Source organism: Protopterus annectens, chromosome 9.part0 (assembly GCF_019279795.1).
Source record: "Protopterus annectens isolate FY-2018-M chromosome 9.part0, PAN1.0, whole genome shotgun sequence".
Classification (NCBI taxonomy): domain Eukaryota; kingdom Metazoa; phylum Chordata; order Ceratodontiformes; family Protopteridae; genus Protopterus; species Protopterus annectens.
The window spans coordinates 181,809,236-181,831,038 of NC_056743.1; the positions used below are offsets into that span (position 1 = coordinate 181,809,236).

Genomic DNA, 21,803 nt, shown 5'->3' on the forward strand with positions numbered 1-21,803 from the left:
CTCAGCTCCAACTTTCTCACCCTGTCACCACCGATATCCCAATACAAACTATCTAGTCTATACCCCCCCCCCACACACACACACACACTGGTATTTATCTTTAAATACATACTAAAAGCAATCTCTTAAGACCAACAACAGCAGCTCGATAATACAGACATGCTTCATGGTCAGTATGAAACACTGCCGTCATATCTCTTCCTTAAATTATTCAGACAAAGCCTTCCACTGTATGCATGCCAGAAGTGTAGGGAAAAGTTGTAGTAGTTCTCATACTCAGGAGAAGCCCTAACGCAGACCCTGGCAATTGTAGACCTGTCAGCTTCACAGCATAATTTGCAAGATGACTGAAGACTTCATAATGAGCCTCATAAGCTGGTTCATAGGAAACGTATGATCCACAGTTTAGCTTTATAAAAGGTAGATCATGGTATTAAAGTTAACTGACTTCTTTGAAAGATGAGATTTGAGTAGCTCCTTGCATGCTGCTTAACTTGATTTAGGTAAAGCTTTTGGCACTATACCCCCAGTTTGGCATCATTGACTAACTGTTCAAGATCAATATCCTTAATCTATTGGGTTGCCGTCTAGATCACTTGTGTATTGCGCTCTGTTTTGACTAAATGGTACACTGTCCTTCAAGAGACTTGTAACCAGTGGTGTACCACAGGGTAGGCTTTGGGACCAATTCTACTTGGCAGTTACTTCTCTGATGTCATATTTGACATTAAAGGCTTCTAGATAACCAAACGCTGTAGATGATTGCAGTCTTGAGTCGTCATCAGTTCTCCTGAAAGAGAACTTAATTTGGACAAACCCAAAGCTTCAAAGTCATGGTCTAAAGCTAGAAACAAGTAATCTCCATGGTATCCCCTAAGTCTTAAACAACCCAACAGTGTAAGAAATGTCTTTGTGTGGAAGTTTTTCATTTCCTGTATATCTAGCTAATCAGTATGTATTAAAAATCAGAAAATAGTAGCAGAAGTTGCAAACTTAAAAATGTCCTAAATAAAAAAATAAAAAATTATTTTGAAATGTTATTAATATTATACAGAATTATTAACTCTGTTAGGTATTCAGAATTAATCCAAGCAGGGTTGACAGTCTGTTTCCAGTCAAAAATCCTTTATTAAGCTGGAAACAGACTGTCTATCCTGCTTGAATTAATTCTGAATACCTATTAGAGTTAATAATTCTGTAAAAAAATGTATTTTGAAATATTCATTTTTTTTATTTAGGATATTTTTAAGTTTGCAACTTCTATCATTTTTTGATTTTTTTGTTCTGCTTTTTAATATGTAGTGATTAGCTAGACATACAGGAATTGGACAAATTTCCCCACAGAGAAGTTTTGTTTTGGAAACGGTAGCTCTAAGAGACACACCAGATAGACTACACCCCTTTAAAACACACAAACTCATTGGTGAACTGGGCGCTTTAATGGGTAACAAATTCTCCTTTGAACAAAGCATATCCTATGCTTTTAGGAAGGCCTTCTGCCTTACACAACTAACTACCAATGACATTGTCTCTCTGTCAAAAGAGGTCATCATCTTTCTTTCTACCATACTAGAATACAGTGCACCCTTTAGTATGTACCTGTCCAAACACCTAACCCGTTTCTGGGGGAAAACAAAAATCAATTCTCGACTTAAAATCTTAATATGAGATCTCTGAGCCAACTAATCCTTTGCCTCTCTTCTCGGTCTCATACAGGATGATCTGTGCTTGGCATACAAAGCTGTAAGTAACCCAGTCCTGCTTGATGTGTTACACAACCACTAGTAGTAAGAAGTACATAGAGTGACATAAATCTATATTGCAACATAAATAGGATTTGTTGGCATGGCAAATCTCTCTCAAAGAATTCCCAGTTGCTGGAACTTTCTGTAAAGCAAAGCCACATGTCTCAGTGTCTTCAGATCTAAGCATAAGTACTTGGTAAACTTTAAAATTGTAGGTATCGCCCCCTGTCTCTGATGGACAAGGGGAGTAAGTGGTTTGGCTGTTCCATTGGGATTTCACTGACTAGGCTATTGCCTATTAACAGTCTGTGAATCTGTGAACTACAGTATTGAACATGCACAGTTTTATACCACTGTTTCAGTAAACTTGGAAAATCTTGCATTTTTCTTCTTAGGAAGAAGACATGTCTTTTTCTTGCCAGCTATTTAATCAACTTGTATTCTCAACACGTTCTGTTGTATATGTTTAGCTCGGGAAGGAAATTGTATGCTCTTGGAACTATTCAGTAATGTGAATGCATGTTTTATTGTGGGGTTAAAGATGCCCTTTTCTAAATGTGAAGGAAAACCAGAGAATATGTTTTTCTTCATAAGTAAGTTAAGATGGGGTATTTCCATCTGTGCAGTTAAAACATATTAAACTAATTTAACTACAGATCTTTTTGAATTTCTTGAATAGTGCTTTCAGTTATTTGTTATTGAGGAAATTCCTCCAGTCACAGTCCTGTGTTTTAAGATTTTGGTTGCTCATTAGTATGTCTGTGTTTTATAGCTACATTGTGCTATGATTGTGTCACTGTGTTACTGTGAGCTGCCCGTTATAAGCAAGTATGAGTTGGCTTGAAATGGAAGGTGGCAGGAGCTGTTGCATGTTATGTGAACCAAGTGTCTGTTTTTGCCTGTAACCTCAGTAGTCATGGAAGCACAAAATAAAATGCTAATGATAGATTATCCCGTCAGTTAATATTGCATTTTTGAAATATGTTGCTTTGTTGATTCATCTTTAATTAAATATTTGTATTTGCTAGCTAAGCCAAGTAGATTAAATTTCTGTTTTCTTTTTGCTTCTTTTGTTACAGGTTTGATTTGAGTGAGGCCAGGTCTAAGCCAAGAGAATTCACTATTCAGTTGGAGTCTGAAGTGGAACAGGAAGCCTTGATCATAGATCCCAGTGAGCATGTTGTAGTTCGCAAAGTGAGTAAAAACTGCTGTCTGAAGTACTTTATTTCATATTCTCTCCAGAGGCATTTTGTGCTTGTAGAAGCATTGAAGTGAAACAGTGATCACCACAGCAAATTGACTTGATTTTAAAAGTAGTGTTTTTTTTGTGAAATTAAGACTCTTGTCAACTGCTGTGTTCTAGTAACTCATTTTGATTTAACACAGTCATGTTTTTACTTCATGGAGAAACAGTGGTATGGTTTGCAAGCAGTTATTAACACTGCAGTCTAACTTAAAGTACTTTTTCAAGACTAGATTTTCATGTTAAGTACAGTGCTTCTTACTTCCATCCTCTGCTTTAAATGTTTCTAGCACTATGTTTGATTAAACACTGCTTTTCTGTGCAGAAATTTTAAGGAATGTACTCAGTAGCCCAGATAATTAAATTCTTCTTAAACTGGCTTTGCCAGTATATTAGATCCCCGGTAATCTATTTTGAACCAAGCAGAAAGTAAGCCACGGTTTGATACATTTCATAAAAAGAACACTGTCATTAATGTAGTTTATCAGTGTCTTCAACAGTGGCTTCATTAATTTTAATTCATTTAAAGTGATTGTTTTACTGTTGTCTGTAATGTCTATACTCTGTGAAGAGCAGCTCTGTGCCTGTACAAGCAGCTAAACTTTGAACTATGGTTGGTTTACCGATGGTTTTTGAGTGTCATCATATCTTTTGGAGAGATATGAAACACACTGCTTTCCCTGTTGCAGAATTAACCTGATGTCTGTACTTTCAGTATATTGTAAATTATACCATGACCCCCCCCCAAAACGTGCACGCTGATTGGCCAGCGTGCCCGTTGTAAATCGAGTTATACTAATGGAAAAAGGTCCGGTCGCCCAGACTTTTTTCCATTAGTATAACTCGTTTTTTTAAAACACTGTCTCGCTATGTTAAATGGGTTTAACATAGCGAGACAGCTTTAAAATAAGCAACGGAGATCTCCGTTGCTTATTTTAAAGCTGTCTCGCATGTTAAACCCATTTAACATAGCGAGACAGTGTTTAACAACGGAGAAAGCAAGATCTCCGTTGCTTTTGAATCTCGCTATGTTAAATGAGTTTAACATAGCGAGACAGTTTTAAAATAAGCAACGGAGATGTCCGTTGCTGATTTTAAAACTGTCTCGCTATGTTAAACTCATTTAACATAGCGAGACATAAAAGCAACGGAGATCTTGCTTTCTCCGTTTGCTCACAACTCTGATGTACTGCGCAGGCGCGGTACATCAGAACTGCCGGATGCCAGACATCTGCGGAAGGGCAGTAAACAGGCATTATACTATGCCATTATTTAAGAAAAGTAACAGTTTCTTTTCTTAAATAATGTCATGGTATAATAGCAATAACCCACTTCTGGGTGTGGGTAATGCTAAATTTACCCACGGTTGGCTTTGCTTGGTCCCTCGGGCTTCGCCCTTGGGACCAAACCACGCCAACCGTGGGTAAATTTAGCATTACCTACACCCAGGCGTGGGTTATTGCTATAATATTCTTTTACTGTAGAAAGGTGGAGTCACGTTCCATGATTTCTGAACTTTAGCTGAGTAGTCTTTTTTTTTTTCTGTCTTTCCAGAAGTCTTAACCAGTGACCTTCATTCTGATGTGTTACCACTTCACACATCAGCCAGTTCTTTTTTACTACTACAAAAGACCATCTTGAAACAATTTATTCTAGTATGTTAATCTTCTACTCTTTGCCAACATGTGATCTGTTATTGAAACAGCATGAAATCTTTGTTATTCAGAGTACATTAACAGGTATGTGGACCCTTACAGGCATCAGTATGGGCATTGACAAAAGTTAAGCCACAGGAACTTTTTTTTACATACTTGAATGAAACATTTGACACAGTAGATTACACACCTCCCTGTACAGCCCTGCTTTAGCTCATGCTATAAGCCCACAAGCCTCTATTTGATTTGATTCCTTAATTTTCTTTCCAGCTACCCTTTCAATGTTAGAATATGTTTTTCCACTTCTTCCAAAGCTACGCTGCATAGAGAGAGGTCCCTCAAGGCACTATTCTTTCTCCTGTGCTTTTTCTCCATAGGCATCAGCAGACTCCCAACTGACCTTTCCAAACTACAAATTCTCATGTATTCCAACGTCGTGGTCATCTGCATATCACATAAATCACCCCCAGAGGATTAAAACACAACTGCACAAGCCATCCTTTTTTCCCCAACTGGCTAAACTCAAGAAAACTCAATTTAAATGCTTTGAATCTCACCAAAATAAAAGTTATGCTGTTTTCAACAACCCAGAAACTCGGATCCTTTCCTTCAAACCTCACTCTTCTTGACTGCAAACAAAATCTACTTGAAACCACCTCCTTTTTAAGTATCCAGGGCTGTGGCTTGATCAAAACCTTAACTTCCAGCTGCACATTCTCAAAACCAAATTTAAGATGATGATAAGCTGATTTCTAGACATGAATAATCTCTGACTTTTTATCCCCAGCCTTACAGGTGGAGAAGTCATGGGAAAAAGGGTTTACTTTACATGGTCGACATTTCACAAAGTCAACGTTTATATTGCCAAGACCATATGATCGACTTTCGGAAAGCTGACCATGTAAAATAAGCACAAAAAAACACAACAAACACTTAACCTTAAACAGTTAACAGGATGGTTATGCCCCCTGCACCCCCTGGGGGGCTACACCCCCCACCCCACCCAATAACTGAAATATACCAACTCCGAGATCGCACTACTGTGCGGAAGAGGGAAATTCTCCCATTCCACACTGTACGGAGATAGCAGTTCCCCATGGTCAGCTTTTCAAAAGTCGATCATGTGGTCTGGGCCATATGAAAGTCGATTTTGTGAAAAGTCGACCATGTGAAGGGAACCCGGGAAAAGAGATACTTGTGTTCCAGCTGAAATATGCACTCACTTTAATCTCTGTAATATCAACAAAAAATGTTGCCTATCTACAAACAACTGTCCGTAAAATATGCTCTTTATGTCTCTAGCCCCAAATGCAGACACTACAGACCGCATACATACCTCTCAACTGTACAGATTTTCACAGAATGCTTAGATTTTTGACTCATGTTTTTGGTCTGTTCCTCATAAATTTTTTTCAAGTTGTCCCTATTTAACGGGGCTTTGTTCCCCCCATTATTTATGGCTTTATCCAGATTTGTTGCTGTAAGACGTTGAGGGTATGCTACAGGGATGTACTCCAAAAAGCACAATGGTTCTGAATCCTAATCGCACAATGTACACAACTACTAATTAGTACTGTCTTATTAGAACTTCTAAGTCAAAGTTCCTCCTGCTATATATCAGGTGAATACACAATCAAAAGGAGATTATACTGCCTAAGGTCTCAACCTGAATATGCCAAATCCGTCACCACCATCCATCATAAACTCCAGAAAATGCAGCATCCACAACCTTTCTGTCCTGGGCCTCAAACTTGATTAAGAATCCATTCCATCAAAGATATGGATTTCAATTAATCTTGTCTAAATTGAGGAAAGCTCTTAAAACTCACATCATTAAAGCAGCCAAGTGCCACTGCTTTCCACACACAACATAAATAAACCAATCACCCCTTCCTCCAGCTACCTAACCTGTCGTTCTCTACTTCACTGCACACTTTTGGCATGCATATTGCATACTGTAAGATATTATATATGTTTATTAATATGTATAATGTGAATTTGTTAAACTCTCAGCATGCATACATTATGTGTATGCTATATGCATTTGATATTGTTTCACCATGTACTCTTTTCTCATTTAATTTGGAATTTGTAGTACTTTTTATGTTCATGTTTTCCTTGTACAATGCTTCTGCATCTTGATTGAGCCTGAAAGCGGTCCATGTGGATCAGTGTTTTACCCTGATCACCATGTAGTTCATGATACAATTGCATTAGGACCAGGACCACATTAAAATGCATACTCCAGGTTATGTGAATAAACATTAGAACCCATCCGGATGTCAAGATGTTTATTAAATATAGTCTGTCAATAATTTATGTAGGCCTACTAAAACATCATATAACTTACACCCCCTAAGACGACTACACAGTTTTTTTTCTGTCAGTACTGTTGACTGGCCTAATGGATGTTCTAATCTAAAATCTAAATTGTCACATATCTGCTTTTTCTGGCTGTTGTACAGAGTTGGGGAGATTTGGCTAATGTAATTCACGTAGTGTATAAAATAAATATTGAGAAGATTGGAAAACTTGAGACTTGGGACATTGGGCTTTTTTTACACTAGGTGAGAAAGGATGTCATTATTAAGACGCACTCCAGATTTCAGTGGCTAAGTCTAAGAGGTGGAGTTGAAAGAAGACTGTGAAACATAGATAGCATTGGGGTTGGGGTTAGTTTAGACTTAATTATTTTATTTATTTTTGTTTGCAGTTTATTTATCAGGATGGTCCATTGGGCCACGTGGAGCCCGTTTTCAGTTGAGTCCTTGGAGAAAAGCTCTAGAAAATACAAATATTGTAAATTACAAAAATTACAGAATTGCAAAATTGCAAAACTTACAGATTAGTAAATGAGAGTTAGAAAAAAATGCAAGGTAACAACAGTTGCAATAAAATTGACATTTGAGGGTAAATGGATGAAAAATATTTTCAGACAAATTACGTTACTACTAAGTATGATTATTCTTGCAGAAATTATAAGACTATAGGAGGCTATTAGCAGATATGTTTGGTATAGCAATAAGTATAGTCAAGGAAGTTATGAAGAGTGGGAGCAACAGCCTTCCCATTGTGAGATTAAATGTGAGGGGAGTAAAGTTTTGAAAATAGAGAGACTGTTTGTGGTACAGATAAGAGGTGGGAGAGAATTCCAATGACATGCTAGGCAGAAGAATAGAAGATGTTTCCCTGGAGGGTGGGCAGGTTTATGTACTTTTATTAGATTTTGGAAGTTGGATCGTAGGCATCTGTTAGGAAGGTTCATTGGGAAGGTAGAGGCATGGAGGGACAGAAAGAGGGACTAAAAATAAGTTTGTATGCTTGGATGAGTTGAATGTAGGTAAGATAATTGGACAGTTCAAGCCAGTTCATTTGGTGCAGGGAGATGCAGTGATGGGTATTTGATCTGTGGCCAGTTGTGAAATTTTAAATTTTATAGTAACAGGAGGAAAGTTTTGATTTGAGGGAGGTTTGCAGGTTAGTAAGGATAGAGGCTTTGTACAGGAGGGAATGGATAAGCTATGTGTTAGCAAGAACAAGCCTGGTGGAGGGAGAGATGAAATGGTTGTGGAGGTAAAGCCTGCCAAGTTTCTTGTGAGTTTTTTTGATGTTTACATGTAGATGGGTATCGAACTTTAGTTGGGCATCAGTGAAGATTCGTAATAGTTTAGCAGTGGAGACTGTTTCAGGAGGATTGTTATTTTAGCTGGTGATGGAGAATGAGATTTTGTGTAGGGTAATGCTTTTAGAAGGGGGAAATATCATTAGTTTAGTCTTGGTAGCATTCAGTGCTAGGTGGTTGTCTAGCATCCATTTTTCAGTCAAGGAGAAAGCTTCTTGAGTTAATTTTGTTAATAAGGAAATAGAGTCAGCAGAGCAGATTATAGTCGAATTGTTTGCATATTGGATTGAGGTTGGCATTAGGGATGGCATGGTAGAAGTCATTAATGAAAATATTGAATAGAAGGGGACCTAGAATTGAGCCCTGGGGCACACCTGTGGGAGTATTTAGGAATAGTGAGGTAGCTTTTCTCCACTTAACTGCTTGTTGCCTATTTGATAGGTAACTGGTGAACCAGTTAATAAAGGAGTGGGATAGATTTAGTTTAGTAAGGAGAAGATTGTGAGAGATGATGTTGAAGGCCTTAGAGAGGTCTAAGAGGAGGGTGGATACAATATGACCAGAGTCTCAGGCTTTGTTTATGGTTTTGAGGAAGGAAAGGAGAGCATTGGTGGTGCTGTGGCCAGACCAAAATTCATGCTGGGTGGGAGTAAGAAGGTTATTATTTATAAGGTAGGGTAGAGGTTGTAGCTGGATGCATTTTTCGAGAAGTTTTGAAATAGGTAGCGATATTTTGAAATAGATAGAGATGGGATGGAAGTTGGAGATGTCATTATTGTTGCCCACCTTATGGAGTGGAATAATATAGGCTTTTTTACAGAGCTGGGGAACATGGCGTTCTGAAATTGATTGATTTATTAGGGTGCAGATAGGGAAGGCAATGGCTTCTGTGGCTGTCTTTAGGAAGTAGGATGGTATTTCATCAGGGGCAGTGATGCATGGTTTCAATTTTAGAAGGTGTTTTCTTATGGTAGCGATATGGATTGGGTTTATGGAGAAAGGAGGAGGTACTGGGGGAGGAGGGGAAGTATGGAGGTTGTTTTGGGGAAGCAAGATTATTAGTGAAAAGATGTAAGTTTAGATATGGAGTCAACAAAGAATCAGTTGAATTGAGTAGCTAAATCCAAGTCAGAGGCATTTCGGTCAGGGCAGAGGTTTTCTTTTTTTTTTTTTACCTGGGTTGAGGAGAGAGGAGATTCCATCCCAGGATTTTTTAGGGTTGATTTTTTGGTACTGCGGTGGTGGTGCTGCGGTAGCATTGTCGCCTCACAGTTAGACGTTGCCCATTCGATTCTCAGTTAGAGCGTCTTCTGTGTGGCGACATGTGTGAATGGGCGTTCCTTTGTTGAAGGTTGTGCATTAGGCCTGGCAAGCCAGCATGTCAAAAATGTACTGCCAATCATTAGCGGACCGGAGTTCCGCTGTGGCGACCCCTAACCGGGAAAAGCCGAAAGAAACAAACAAACAATTGTTGTGATTTGTTTGGAGTGTGGAAAAATAGGCTTTGTGGTCTGAGAAAATAAGTTTTTTTAACTTTGTTGCAGAGTGTTTTGTATTCATTAACAGAAGTGGTAGTTTTAGTTTTATGGTAGTGTTCCCAAGCTTTATCATGGAGTCAAATGATAGCTAAGGTATTCTTAGTTAGCCAAGGGATGGAGTTACTTTTTATGTTTTTAGTTTTGCAGGGAGCAAAGGAGTCTAGCAGATTTAAGAAGGTTAAATTTAAGTAAGTAATAGCATTTTCCAGGGATAAAGTTTTTAGTGAGTTCCAGTTAGTTCTTTTTATTGCATCTGAGAATGCACTAGGGTTAAAGTTTTTTAGGTACTGAGTAGAGATGTAAGTGTGGGATAGTGGTAGGAAGGAGGGAAGGCGATTTGCAAAAGTGGGAAGTTGGTTTCCTAGCGGGTGTGGAAGGGTACCACTGTTGGAAATGTAGTGGGGATGGGAAACTAGATTGTTTCTTTGTATTTATATTTCCAAACTGTGACATTACTGTTCATTGCCCTGTTAACCCAGATTGTGGCTAAAGAGGATGCTAAGGTTAGTCCAATGTCCATTTTAGTGGATGTCAAAAAATAAAACAAATAAAATGCTTGGATGCTCTTTTTTAGTTCTTCTAAGAAGGTTTTTGATTTTTAAGGCTAGATAATGTTTTAATACCTCTATTCTTAGCATAACAAGGATAGGAAGGGAAAGGTAGGAAAAATAAAGGACAAAAGTGAAATTTAGGGCCCCAGACAGGCACAGTTCAATTCCCAGATACTTTACCCATTATTCAGTTGTTCAGGTATAAAGCGGCTGAGGTTGTAAGTAGTGGATCCCACTTGCACAAGCTGTGACTTGTTAGTTCGTGTTTCTCATAGAGATCATTGGTGCCACTGTAACAGAAGTGGCAATGATCCACAGTTTAAGTTTGTGTTTCTCAGTAGTTGTGTGACTGCATTTGGTACATACAGGTAAGGGGTGCGTGGAGTGCAGGGCAATTTGCCCCTGCAAAACCTTTTTTTTTTTTTCATTTGGATGAAGCTTCAAATGATTGGCTGTCTGGTTGTGTCTTTGTCCAAGGCAGCTCAGCGTGCTATAGTGGAACCTTCTGAAAAATTTAGATTATGAACATGTTAGATTAAGTAGCATTGCAAACACAGTTTAACAGTAGTCACCAATTTAATCCATGCCATGGTTTTTTTTTTTTTGGAAGGTACTTTAACTTGCTTGAATCATTATATCTCTGATTAAAAAGCTTTTGTTGTTCTTCCAGACATGGTAGAGTCAGGGGCGGCCCGTGCTATTGGACTGCAGCCCCCCCACCTGTAAAAGGAATAAACCCACTACTGTAGACAAATTCCCCCACTAATGTAGACAATGAAATATAAACTTAAAAAAAAATTTACGAGTAATCCCGGAACCACGCATGCGTGCTTAGTTCCTCTGACTGCTGTGTTAGGCAGTCCAGAACTCCGCACGCATGTGTGCTATTCCTGAACTCCAGACTGCTCTGTTAGGCAGTCCGGATAGGGAAGGAAGGGAGCTTCGCTCTGCCAGCCCAGAGGTCTGTGCGGTGGTGACCACACAGACTGGAAGAACATCGGACTGCATCACCCACAGGCTGGAGGCTCCAGCCTACTCACATCTTGCGGGGAGACCCAGAAAGCCTGCGTGGGCTGTTATGGAGGATAGGGAATCATCGGGCTACTGCAGGACTTTACAGAGGACAAAATAGCTGCGGGGAATCATCAGGCTGCTGCAGGACTTTGCAGAGGACAGAATAGCTGTGGGGAATCATCGGGCTGATGCAGGACTTTGCAGAAGACAAAATAGTTCATGGAGGAGCTGTGGGGAATCAGCGGGCTGCTGTAGGACTGTGCTCATGGAGGATCTGCAGGTAGTGTGTGTGTGTGTGTGTGTGTGTGTGTGTGTGTGTGTGTGTGTGTGTGTGTGTGTGTGTGTGTGCCAGCTGCTACATGGTGGTGGGTCGAGAATAAGGCTTGAACCCTGTACCTTGGGCCCAAGTGACAAGAGCCTGAATTCCCTACCCACCACCATTTGTAAAACATTTGCAGATTTTTGCCTCATATTTGTTCTGTTCTGTTCCTCATAAAATCTGTGGTTTCTGTATTTTTGTTACTTATCACAGCCAGTGGTGCAGTGGTAGCATTGTTATCTGACAGCTACAGGTTGTCTGGTTTAATTCTTGGCTGGGGTGCCTTCTGTGTGGAGTCTGCATGTCCTCCCTGTGTTTGTGTGGGTTGCTCTGGTGTCCTCAATGGATATTTGTCCTTGTTTTCTGGACTGTATCCCCCATTATTGGCTTTGTCCAGGTTTTTTGTGCCAAGGTTGAGAGCTATGGTGATAACTGAACTCAATGAATATGTTTGGGGGCTGTATTCCCCTATTATTAGCTTTGTTCAGGTGTTTTGTGCTAAGGTGTTGACAGCTTGACAGCTGTGGTGAGAACTGAATTCACTAAATGGTAGCCATTTAAGTTTCAGTCTTCCTTTCTTTCATAAAACAGATAATTTGACATAGTGGTATGTTGCTCTGAGTGTTTTGCACAGGGTCCTGGGTTCAGTACTTGGCAGTGAAATGTATGGTGGTAACACAGCATTTTATTCTAACAACTTTCCAACATTATGCAAACAATGTTTAAAATGTGTCCATATGTTTTGACCCCCCCCCCCCCATTTTGGATTTTTCCAGCTTTCTTGTGCTGCAAAGTTCAGCGATGCAGTTGAGTGTCAAGTAGATTTTACAAGAAGCTGAGAGCTGCAGGGGAACAAAAGTTTAGTGCTGCTTATGCCGAGTCTGCTTGCATTGTTAATAGCACAATAGGTAGTGTACTTGTTTTGATGCAGAAGGCTGTGGGTTCTACTCCCACGGTAGTCAAATGCATTGCTCATACTGTACTGCATTGTAAAGGGGGTGAGTGCTGCAGTCCGTTTTGGTGAAGATACCTAGTAACTATGAACCTGTTATCAGTTTGCCATCCATTCCCTATTTGCAATATTACTAGCTTATTGTTTTTTTAATGCAACTTAGGCAATTTATTCCTCAAGGGCAACATGCACTTTATTTGCAGATGTAACAATGAAATATAAAGTTGTTTGCTAGCAGCAACCTCTTCATTAGTTAGATTTCTTTAATGTGGAATTATTTAGATGACTTTTACTTCTTCAGAGATTGTGCATATTTACTGATACTGGTGGACTGTAGAAGTTTGAGTAGACTTTTATGATAGAAATGTTTTGAATTGGGCAGTTTTGTTGTTATTGGTGCATGCATTTTGTTTCATTGTTTACTAGAAAAATGTTCTGAATTGGGCAATTTTGTCATTATTGGTGCATGCATTTTGTTTCAGTTTACTGGAAAAATGTTCAAAACAAATTTAAAACACCCTCTAACAACTGTACTATATTGTAAAAGGAATATAATTTAATACAATCAGGAAGGTGTATCAAAGACCATGTGTATGTTTCTTGTGCAAGGGGCCTATGATTTGAAAACGGCCCAAAGTTAATCTTTATCTGCCACTGGCAAAATGTATTTTCTTTGAATGTGTGTTTCACTGCTGTTTCAATGAATGCGAGTTTCGAGGGCAGAGAAGTTTTAATGCTAAGTCTATTTTCACTGGGAGACTGCATTGCTTTGTTTAGCAGATGTCTTAGTGTTTGTGCTGTAAAATGCAAAATAAAACTTTCAAATGAAGTCCAAGTCATCACACATTAGTGTTTATGGTAAATGGGGTGAAATAGCCAATGGTTCATTGGAATGGCTGCAGGGGGGGAGGCTCTATTTGACCATGATTTTGTGAGGGGGAAGGGCGGAAAACTCAGACAGTCCTGGCTGAACTATACCTCTCAACTGTCCAGATTTTCACAGAATGAATAGATTTTTGCTTCTTATTTTTGGTTTGTTCCTCAAAACATGTGTGGTTTTCTGGCAAATAATTTAGGAATTAAGTCACTAAATAATGACAGACACTGAGTTTCATACATCTTAACCTTCAGAAAAATGCATGCTAAAGCAAGACCTGTTATTCTGTCAATTGTCTGTTTATACAACAATTCATAGTACTGTTTGTATGTCCCCCCAGTATATTTGGCCTTGTCCATATTTACTGCATTAACAGGTTGAGAGGTACGTGCAGATAAATTGCTTTATAGAATTAGGTATATCCAAACTTCTCAACTGTCCCCGGTTTTGGCTCAAAATGTTGCTCTTCCCCTAATAATCCCGCTGCAAAATGGCAATTTTGGAAGAAAACGTGGAGGGCTTACAATTAAGAAATAACTGTAATAATCAGAATTATGGATTATTTTTATTTCAGAAATGCATGTAGATTATTTTATTTTGTCAGCTGCTCAAGTTAGCATTACTAATATTAAAAAAGCATCCATTCTTTGACAGGTTCCCAGCTGTATTGTGTGGCTATTTTATATTTTTGCATCATGTTTTTGGTCCATTTTTCATAAAATTGTGTTTTTTGGCAAATTAGTGGCAAATCATTAAAGACTGAAGTTAGAAAATAATGACAGACATTTGAGTTTCAGATTTCATATATTTCAGAAAATTCATACTAATGCAAGACCTACTATTCTATTATCTTTATAAGTTTATAAGAGCAATATTTAAAAATTGTCCTTATTTTTGGGCCTTTGTCCCAGTTCTATGTATGGCTCTGTCCATATTTCTTGTTCTGAGGTTGAGAGGTATGACAAATGTGTCAGGGCCATCACAGTCAGCCAGAGACATTTCAGATTGTGACATACTTGTTGCACCCCACCTCCCCCATGTAGTGAACTCTGGATGTGTCCAAGCAAGGCAAGGAGCAGTTATGCAGTGTAAATGTGCAGAGTATCCCCCCATCCAAGGTAGACACAAGTGCTACTTTTATACTGTCCTTGATTTTGCAGAATATTCTGGTTTCTGTCATATTTTCATACTATTGATTTATGCTTATTATTACTCAGAAAGTGCCTGTTGCTCTGTGTTTAAGTAGCAATGCTTTAATGACCATCATGTAAGCTTGTCTGAGATTGTAAGATGCAAGTAAGCTTTAATAAGCATACTGTTAAAGAATTGCCAACATTGAAAGCCTTTCTGTTGCTGCCATGCAGAGAATACTTACATAACTAGATAATGTATAAGCCTTGGGTATTGAAATTCATATGACAGTATTTGAAATAAAGGACAGGATTACATTATTTTAAGAAGCTCAGTGCATTTGTTGGAGACTTGCAGTCATCTTTGCAGGCTTTACCTGTAAACCAAACAGAATGCCAATCTATCATGTGTGGTCCATTACCTGTACAGTAATCCTGTAAGCAATGTATCTTGAGCTTGTTTCTTGTTTACTTTTTATTTTTTACTTTGATCATGTTTTCCACGTGAAACAAGTAGATAGTTGTCAGGCAGCATGTCTTTTTTGGATAAGAAACATTTCTACAAGTGGGGGTATCACAGAGATTGCTACTTTCAGCATTTTACTTGGTACTTTAATAAAGCTGAATATAAATTATAATTAGAACTGCAGTGCAAGGAGAAGTGGTTTGAGATGAGTGCTGCTTGTTTTTCTTATACTTGATTTTGACTGGCATTCCAGTAATGTATTTAAAAAGTAATTTATTTTTTCATGCCCCACAACCTTTTTATTTCCATCTAGATATTAAGTAAACTGTCATGCAGCCAATGCATTGAAATATTTTTTTCTTCTACACTTTATTTTGTCTTGATTGGACTCTCATAATGACGGTTTGACACCCAGGGCAGCGTATTTAATTAAAGTTACAGTTTTTGTTGTTTTGAGCATAGCTCCTCCCCTTTCTAGTTGGCCACACCCCTTTCCCATTGACCCCAACCATTCATCTGTCTCCTGCACCCCCCCTTTGATTTGAAGTCACCAGCCGCCACTGGGTAGAGTCATGCATTTCCAAATCTTGGTTACACAATCATGAGCCATTGAAAGTAATCCCCAATGGTATGGCTCATGAATGTGTGGAATATCATTTGGCAGTGTGGAATTAAAAGCAGTCTTACTGATATGTTTGGATTAATTCTGTTGTTCTGACTTTACTCCATTTTACACATCTTTCCATGTCTTTCTGAAGAGGCAATATCTGACAGTAAATTACAAAAATATTTGGCCATCTTCAAAAAAACATCCACTGTGCCTTGTCAGCATTGGTCTGAACTCTCAGACTATATAAAGGTTGAAAACTTGGTGTTGGGGGAGAGGCAGTAAAAGTGCATCACTCTTCAGGATGAGCTGTGTATCTGGGAAGAACTGGTGGACTCAGAAGCTAACACATCAAATCCCTTTCAGCATAAGTCAGTTCAGGTTCATCATAATGTGTTGCCTGTTGCAGCCGAGTACGCCTCCAGGTCTTTCTAAAGTTAAATCCTACTGATGCCTCTGTGCATTAAATATAGCTGTTTCATATTTGCATTAACGATTCCAAAACCATGCTGACATACAAGCTATCAGAAGATTTCATCTTAAAGCATACATGCTGGCAAATACAATTGTAATGATAGTTGACTTCTATCTTATGCAGCAAAGGAGATATTGATAATAATTGTATACTGTTTATTTGTATTGTAATAATTTTCATATTTCTCTAAATATCTCAACATTCAGATAACACAGACAAAACTGCATAACCTCATATGAAAGCTCACAGCTTTCCGAAAAAAATCCTGCTTGGCACACTGTGTTTTGCTTGATTAATTATTGAGATATCATAAGGAGTTTATTCAACATTACAGAGTTAATATTCACTACCTTTATTTTGGCTTATAAAATTTATTTTAAAGCATTAAACTGAATGAATGCCACCGATATAAAGATTAATTTATCCTGAATGGTTGCCATTTACAGTTTTCTAGTAACACTTATGGTTCCAGAAACATGAATATTTGTTTGAGATGGTGATGTAGACTGTAGAATATGAATATTTATAAACATTTGTCACATGCATGAATATTATTATAATATTATTTTAAATTATTTTAAATTATTTATATATTCGTTTTTACATCTATATTTACATGTATTTGAGGTATTTATATATATATATATATGTTCTTATTCATACTTTATAGTTGTATTGAGTGATTACAATTACACTGACGTTCAGTTAATAAAACTTAAAATTTAATTTCCATATTTATAAGATGCTATATACTATATATATTAGTAATTAATATATTTAACACTCAATACATTTGATAGATGATTTTGATATATATTTAATTATAAGGGTCAGCTAATCTGTGTTTTAATACGTGTTTTTAAAAAAAATTTTATAACATATAGTTATTGAATCATTCATTTATTTATTTATTGAATTATTTATTTAATAATTATAACATATATACTTAATTATTTATTGATGTTTACCTACTAATAAAATTATGTATATATTTGTCGTATAATTTTAATATAAAAATCATTTGTGCAACAGGAATTAATAACAGACACAATTTTTTTCTTTCTATTGCTGCAAACTCGTTTATATATATTGTTCACATTCTTGGATATGTTACATGTGCTGGTTTTTGTAATAGCTGATGGTTTATTAGATATAGATATTTAGACAGACAGGAATTGTAATATGAAAGTAATAATATGATTATATGTAGACATCTACATTATTTACAGTGATCACTGATCATTTGATGAGATAAACATAATGACCGGGGATATGACATAACAACTATTTTTCATTTCTGTTAGTCCTGCTTTGCTGCTTTAAATGAATGGGTATTCTAAATAACATAAGTGAATAATTGGATCAATTTAACATATTTAGTAATTACAGTTTTTTGTATATATAGTGAATGGTTTCACTATGATGTTACATTCATCTGAAGAAGTGTGCAGTTGTGGGCACGCGAAAGCGCTCATATTTTGTTAATAAAGGTTCGTTTTAATTCATCGTGGTGTTGACCTGCACTTTTGTATCATATTATCCTTTGGACTTTTGGTTGCTGGTCAACTTTGAGGGAGAGGTCTGCTATTTTACTTACTGTAGACTGTAGATGTGTTGAACAGAATTAGGGCAGTATTAGCTTCCATTGGTCTGTGGTACATTTCAGAAGGTATGCTATGGAAGTTGTAAAGGGGCATATAGTTTCTGATATTAGGTTACATTTTACTAAATGGTTCTTTCATCCACAATCACTTATTCCACCCTTTTTTCATATATTTTCCAAGAATCCATCCAACTGCCTTTTTTCTTTCCTTTACCCTATTGAGAATAAGGCTGGCATCCACTCCTAGGTATTGCATCTTAGCTTCTGTCACCTCTGCTGGGAAAGTTGCACACTGTGGTTTAGCAAAATGCCAATTACACAGGGTGTCTGATTTTGCTGCATTAACTTTCAGATTTGATACGGTACTACATATTTGTAGATGCAGTACCAAAGCCTTGCAGTAGGTCCATGTGGCCAAAAGACCCTAGCTTGAAGGTTTGAATAGGAGAAACGGTACGTCACGAGCAAATAAGTCAATGGTCATGTGTGCTGCAGCTTCAGCCCGATCCTCCCACTCCAAAAGACTGTTACATTGAACTGGCTAACAGCAAAAGGAACAAAAACAGACACCCCTGTCTAGCACCAGAGTGCATATTAAACCTCTCAGAAACACGAATATCCAAGCAAGCCATCCCACATCCCTGTGTACATCAGGCCAAGGGCTTCAACCAGTTGTGCAAGAAAAATGTTTTGTTAAGCACTGTTGTAAAGTTTCTTCACAAAAGCCAATCCAGAGACCTTTTCTGCATCTGTGCGTAGTGCAGTCTGATATACACTGGCCTTTTGCCACCCATTCAAAGTGGCCCATCTCCCTCCTTACACAACCTTGGTATTGCCTTTTTGGAATCATTCCAGCTTTATTGGAGTGTATTAATACCACAGGCAGCTTCTTAGCTGTTTTGATCCAAAGGGCCATATACATTTTGTGGTTTGGGTTTAATACAGAAATGGAATTTTTTAACACACTAATAATCAACAGCATCTTTTATGAGTAGTCACTAATGTGTGAATATTGGGGATTGCACCTGAAGTGCTAGGTGGCATTATACCAGGGATTTCATATGTCTTCAAGATGCGGCAGTCTTGGACTTGATTATGTGTAAGTAACAAGGGTGTGGGGAAGTGTGTCCACCACAATGGAGAGAGTAAAGTTGTTTGCCTTACTGCAAGAACACGGTTTAGTGATTGTTTCAAGTTTCACTGTTTGCAATGTTTTTTAATCTCAGTAATGAGGACCAGTCACAAAACAGTTAGTTTCTTATGAAGCCAAATAGGACAGTATCTGGATGGATCACAAAGGATTTTATCTAACTTTGGATGTCCTATTAACTATTGCAGTATTCTTTACATATAAGTGGTGTTCCACCCAGTAACCCGACATCTGGCCTGTGTACAAAAGCTTATTGCCACTGCCAGTACATGGGACTTCACATGTATGCTCTGACAAAGTCAGCTATAAAAGGACGTCTACATGTGCGATCCTCAGAACTGTTCTGCCACCATTTGGAAGGTTTGCTCCATGTACAATCTGCAGTCGGATTTTGTGTGTTGCTGCCAGCTTCAAGTAAGTAACCCGTTGGGGATTTATTTTCTTGCTACTGCCGTTTGTGTTTGCTCGTGTCATCCAGGAAGGGCAAGTGTAGGTGTGGAAGGCAGTTACCACATAAAGATAGCCATAGCATCTGTCTTTTCTGTTTAGGGCCTAGTCATGATTATCAGTTTCCCAGCCTGGGCGAGGATCACTCAGGATACCCGAGTTCTTTCCATCATCCAAAAAAGTATACCTCCTTTCATGGGGATTCCTCAGCCTTTTTTCTGTCAGCTACAACTGTTCCCAGCTCCTATCTCACTTACTTTCCCAAGACGCACTTGAAACTGTACCTCTGGATCAGAGAGGCATGGGGTTTTACTCAAGGATGTTTCTGGTTCCAAGAAAGGATGGTCCTTGGAGACCAAATCTAGATCGCTCCTACTTTAACACATTCCTGGAAGTGCCTTATTTCCGGATGCTGTCCCTTCAGACACTTTTCCCCCTGATTTCTGCTCAGTCTTTGATGGCTTTCTTGGATCTCAAAAAGATGCTTACCTGCATATACCCATTCACTGTCCATACAAGAAATGTTTACATTTCTTGGTGGGTTCTTTTCACTTTTAAATGTTCTTCGTGTTTCACTGTTACAGTCATCACATTTGGGTTATCCCTGCAAGGGTAGCCCTCAGTTGGCCCGAATACCAGAGCTGTAGTATTTCTGCGTCAGTTGCTGTCGCTGCAGGACTGACGTCAGGTCATCAGTGGTATAAAAATAGGCAGCCGACACCATTACATCAGTCTTTCTTGCCGTGGAGCCCGAAGCAGAAGCAGTTTGCACAAGTGCCAGTTGGCAGCTAACCGAGTTTTTCATTTCTGAATTCAAGCTGAAGTCTTCTAAAGCTAAGTACCCCATTGGGGATCCTTTTTTCTTTCTCTAACCTATGTCAGAAAAAGTTAACAATTGTCTCACCTGTGGAAAGGAAATACCATGGATATTTTCATTCCTACTGCTTCGCTTGCTTAGGCCCAGACCACAACATTCCTTGCTGTCACATTTGTGCTTTGTTCAACGGCAGAACTATACGTCGTCGGGCCCTTATTATAGCTAGATATTTTCTCTCTCATTCCTCGACTTCTGATATGGCTTCGGTAAGCCATCCGACAACTGATCTTCTGAAAAAAACATAAGGATAAAGACAGAGACAGACCGCACTGGTCCAAAACTACCGACGACACTTCCGTTAAACTAGTCATCAGTTCTCCGGTCCTCAGTGAGGTGCGTTCGCAGCCCCTGATGCCTGCTTCTTTGGATTCGCAGGCTGCTACCAAGACCCTTTCGGAGTCCAGTATGCAGCAAGACTCTTCTTCGACTAAGGATCCTGCGGATGTCTCTACCTTGGATGGGTCCGGAGCCGCTGAGCAGGCACCGGCTTCCAAGGAAGTACTTCGCACTACCGATACTCAACACAAACAGTCAACTTCTTTCACATCTACAGTTCTTTCGAAAACTACCGAGTTTCTAAGGCCCAGGGTACAAACTACAAAAAAAACAACCCAAGCTCGGGCCCCTGCTTCCTTGCCTTAGTCTCATATACTTAAAATGGCGGAAGACCTTATAATGCTTATCAGGGGAAGCCACGCTACCCCTTCCAAAAATAAGAGACTTGTCCCCAGTAGTTTTATCTAAACAGGAGTCCGATGACTTTAAATATGAAGATATGCAACCCCTCTCTGCTTATGAGGATTTTGATGCAGAAGAATCCATCCCTTCAGCCTTCCCACCTGAGGACTTTTCCTTTGGAGAAACCCTACATATTCTAAGGGAGCATTTCCAATGGGAATGTGAGGACTATCCTCAGTCAAAAAAGAGACTCAAGGAATTCTTGGATCTTCCACAGCACAGACCTCTGGCCATTCCTCCTGTCCTGGATGTTGTGGATGATGTCTTTATGGAATCCAGTCTGACTCCTGTCACCCTCCCTCCTGCTCCCAGGAAACCTGACAGGTACTATAGAGTCCCTGACTCTCACAAGTTTCTTTTCAAAAATCCTACTGCTGACCCCAAGGTCATCTCTCAAAGACCTAAAGGAATCAGAACAACTTCACCTAAGAATCCCACCCCCTCAGGTAGGGATTCCAGAGCATCAGACAGATGGGGTAAAAAAAGTATACACCTCTGCTACTCTTGCTATTAGAGCATTAAATTGTCAGTTCTATATGCTGAAATATCAGCAACCTACAATGGAACTCCTCAAAGAAAAAATATCTTCTTTCCCTGCTTGTGCAGAAAATAGATTTACAAAAGTCAATGCATTCTGCAAGTCAAGTGACTAAGCACACCTTACAATGTGGTTTTGATGCCCTAGAAGCATTTTGCAGGGCAGCAGTTACTGGTTCTGTACTTAGAAGACAGGTTTGGCTTAAGGAACAGACCTTGCCAGACCATGTCAAATCTAAATTATTGGGTGCACCCTT

The 21,803-nt window shown here is 38.7% G+C and overlaps 1 protein-coding gene across 2 annotated transcripts in view; it reads left to right on the forward strand.

Moving 5' to 3' along the window:
- Positions 1-21,803, forward strand: part of LOC122811120 (golgin subfamily B member 1-like) — a 2,318,314-nt gene that overhangs the window by 2,217,419 nt on the left and 79,092 nt on the right. For both annotated transcript variants that reach the window (XM_044082720.1, XM_044082719.1), the window contains one exon: positions 2,825-2,939. In XM_044082720.1, the coding sequence (XP_043938655.1) occupies positions 2,825-2,939 (115 nt within the window). The remainder of the gene's footprint in view (positions 1-2,824; positions 2,940-21,803) is intronic.